We start from the raw sequence: 3,534 nt of genomic DNA on the forward strand, positions 1-3,534 counted from the left end.
ACTTGTGTTGTTGATCAAACCTTGTATTTTTACATACTACTGCCCGCAGGACTGGTTATTATTTTGCACAAATTCCCGGGGTGTTTCTATAAAATGCACGGAATGGGTTGGTGGAAGAAACAACCCTCAGATCATAAATCCAACGGCCCATGTCTTGGTTTCCATGTTCCCACTGAAACTCAGGTTTTCAGGAGATACATTCTCACTGTATGCCCATTCAGAGAGTATGAAATCCGTCATGTCAACAATGCATTCAAATGCAACCAGAGGTTGTGTTTTTCTAGATAATAACGGAAGACAAAATCATAGCTTCCGATGATTCAAATAATTCAAAATCAGTACACATGTTGTAGTGGGTCCTGTAGCCGTGATTCGTCGAAACCCTTTAAAATAGTTTACTGAAGAAAAATGACATCCTAATTTACTGGTTTCTAACTTTGTAATAAAGTCTTTAACAATGCCACCACCACCGACAAGGCGACAATGTTGGATAGAAGCAAACTTTCTTTTGCACCAACGGACAATGGATTTGCGAGATCATCAATTCCTCCATTGAGGAATAAAATGAGTGCAAACTGGAAATCTACATATTTAAACTGAAGGATTGACGGGTGAAAGTATTCTTCCATTAAACTCAAGGATTGACGGTAATAAGATTTCCCAAGTAATGTTCTTCCATTAAAAGTGCAAACGGGTGAAAATGTTATATGTGCATCAACAAATTGCAAGTCACCCTTTTCAGAAATCAGACTTAGACAAAAGAAAATCGCAGGCGACTTGGGATTAGTAAAACAATTAAGGAAAAATTCATGTGTTATTTATCTGAAACTCTTTATTAGAGGAGAACACAATGTGTTAGCCAGATAATTTGCAGAACAGACGTTTCTCCAAAAAAGAATTTGCAGAACAAATGGAGATTCAACTGCAATGTCACCTGATAACTCACAATTCCCTTCATTACTGATTAATTATTTGGTAAGGTTGCACATAATGCAATGATAGTAGGATGTAATCATTTTGAACATGACAAGAAAACTAAATGCCAGAGTACCATTGCTGAAACAAGAGAGGTAAATGGTTCCCAACGATATGTAAGCTAGTACTACCAACTTGGTGGTTCCCAGTCCATGCACTACCGGTAGCTTAGCTAGCAAAGCATAATTCACAAGCATCGAGGATCAATCAAGAATCAACCATCACTGAGCTGAGGCATCGATCGAGCACTTGGCAATCAACTCCTTGACAAGAGAGTGGAAGCTTGAGCGCAGATTCTCGAAGTCGTCGCCGGCCATGGCTGCCGTCAGGTTCTTCGGAGAGCTGAGGAAATGGAAGCATGCACCTTTGAGCTCATGGCAGTGGTGCACCTCAGCCAACGCCAGGATGCTCGCCGCCGTGCCCGCCGCGATGTTCTTGCACAGCTTGTCCTCGCAGATTAGCTTGAGCCTCTCCATGCGGTACTTGTCCGCCGCCACGAGCAGATGCTGGGCCATGGCGAATTCCTCTCCTTCCGCCGTCTCCGGCGGCCACGAGTCCGTGTACACGAAGCGGAGCAGCGCCCTGAACACACCCGCCTCCATGTCGGACACGCGGACCGCGCCGGCGCCGGTGCTCTCCCTCATCGAGCCGAAGAGCTCGGCGCTGAAGACGGGCGACCGGGCCGCGAGCAGGCACCGGTGCGCCGGGAACGTCTCGCCGCCGACCTCGAAGACGACGTCGGCGCCCTTGTCGGCCGCGAGGAGGTCGCCGAGCTGCTGGCCCAGGTCGGACGGGGGCACGGGGATGGATCCGAGAGCGGGGCCCGGCGGCAGCCCCTCCTTGGCGCGGAACTCGTTGAGGACGATGATGTCGCAGCGGATGGTGAAGGAATCGTCCTTGAGATGGCTCGATTTCTCCAGGGCCTTTCTCTTGACGAACTTGGGACATTCCCAGACATCAAGGCGGACGGGGGCCTCCACCTTGCCGTGTCGTTGGTTCGAATCCCGGCTGGTGCGCGCACGAATTTTTTTTCCAGCCGGTCCTTTTTCTGGCAAACAAGGGGTATATACGCGATTAAATAAAAACTAAGGGTCTTTTTCGTGTGTCGTATATTGAAAAAATATATACATATGTAGACAACGTGTATTAAAAACTGTTTAATATATATAGGATGAATGTTTTTATAATACGAAAAAAGTTCAGTGTATTTAAAAAAATGTTCATCTTATATTTAAATAATATAATTGTATATTGAAAAATGTTCAATATATATAGTAAACAATGTGATGGACATTTTTTTTCATATACGATACGCTTTTATACGATGAACTTTTTAATATATTGCAATGAATATCTTTTTAATTATACAATGCCATAAACATTTTTTAATACAGTATAAATATTTTTAGTGTCGTATAACATTTATTACAAAATATTTAATATACACATTTTTTAGTATCACATAAAAACGGAATGGCCCAAAGTATAAAAAGTTGCACGTGTGCTATACGAAGCAAATGTTGCAGTAGTGCAGCGGCAGGGAGTGCGCGGATTCGAATACGGGTAGTATTTTTTTTAGTGTCGTACAAAAAACGGAACGGTTGAGGCAAGTGGTCTAACGGTAGCGAGCGCATGTTGCGAACAGATCGGCGGGCAATCGCACGTTTAAATTTTTATTTTGTATTTTGTAAAATACAAAATCGGCCAATGTATAAAAGGACGTACGCGTGCAATATCACACCATAGGTGCTGTAGCGCAGCGGTACCGAGCGCACTCTGCGAAAGGCAGGTCGACGGTTCGAATCCTAGCTGGCGCGCGCGCGTTAAATATTTTGTCGGCAGGACCCCTCCCTGGCTAACCAGGGATATATAGGTGATTAAATAAAAACTCAGGGTGTTTTACCAATCTGTGAGTAGGTGTTAAAATGTGGTACTAACATGCAATTAATTCGGAACACGAGGAGGATGAGTCCTTTCTATTTCGGGAAAGGTTCGGGATGCTTTTCACATGGGCTTACCTATGCGGCCTGGCCGCTGGTTATAGGATACTCAATGGGCCTTACAGCTTTCTCATTCTCAAAACTAGAGATGGCCCTAAAAAGAAGGCTGATGCGTAGGCTGATCCCCGCGCCGGATCAGCCGCCTCTCCAGCCACTCGATCGGTTCATCTGAAATCGTCACCAGCCGGGGGATCCATGGAGTCAGCTTCCTTTTTTCTGCTTTGGCAATTGGGCCCATGGGACCTAGCTAGCTCTTAAAAAAAGGCTAACACGCTGTTGTGCGCAATTCTAGAACAACTTAACCTAGCTAGTTTGCTTTGCATGAATCATTTTCTCTCAGACTTACTGTGTATGGGTGCAGTAGCTTGGTAAAAAATAAAAGAAAATGCTATGCGCCAACCGGTTGGTCTTTTGAACAGCCAGCCGTCACATAGCCGTCTAATTTATTTTTATTTTTTGATAAAAGATACTTCCTCCGTTCCATAATATAAAACGTTTCTTGACACTAGTGTAATATCAAAAAATGTCTTACATTATGGGACGGAGGGAGTAGCTCTCT

General features: G+C 44.3%; 1 protein-coding gene across 1 annotated transcript; it reads right to left on the bottom strand.

Annotated features, from left to right (window-relative positions):
* Window positions 1-1,189: 1,189 nt before the first annotated feature.
* On the bottom strand, window positions 1,190-3,172 carry LOC123076173 (BTB/POZ and MATH domain-containing protein 1-like). The gene is made up of 2 exons (XM_044498561.1): window positions 3,157-3,172; window positions 1,190-2,023 (listed from the first exon to the last, which is right to left on the bottom strand). Exons 1-2 carry the CDS (start codon window positions 3,170-3,172, stop codon window positions 1,197-1,199), a joined length of 843 nt encoding a protein of 280 aa, XP_044354496.1. The 3' UTR covers window positions 1,190-1,196.
* Between the last annotated feature and the right edge of the window lie 362 nt (window positions 3,173-3,534).

Source organism: Triticum aestivum, chromosome 3D (assembly GCF_018294505.1).
Source record: "Triticum aestivum cultivar Chinese Spring chromosome 3D, IWGSC CS RefSeq v2.1, whole genome shotgun sequence".
NCBI classification, from domain to species: domain Eukaryota; kingdom Viridiplantae; phylum Streptophyta; class Magnoliopsida; order Poales; family Poaceae; genus Triticum; species Triticum aestivum.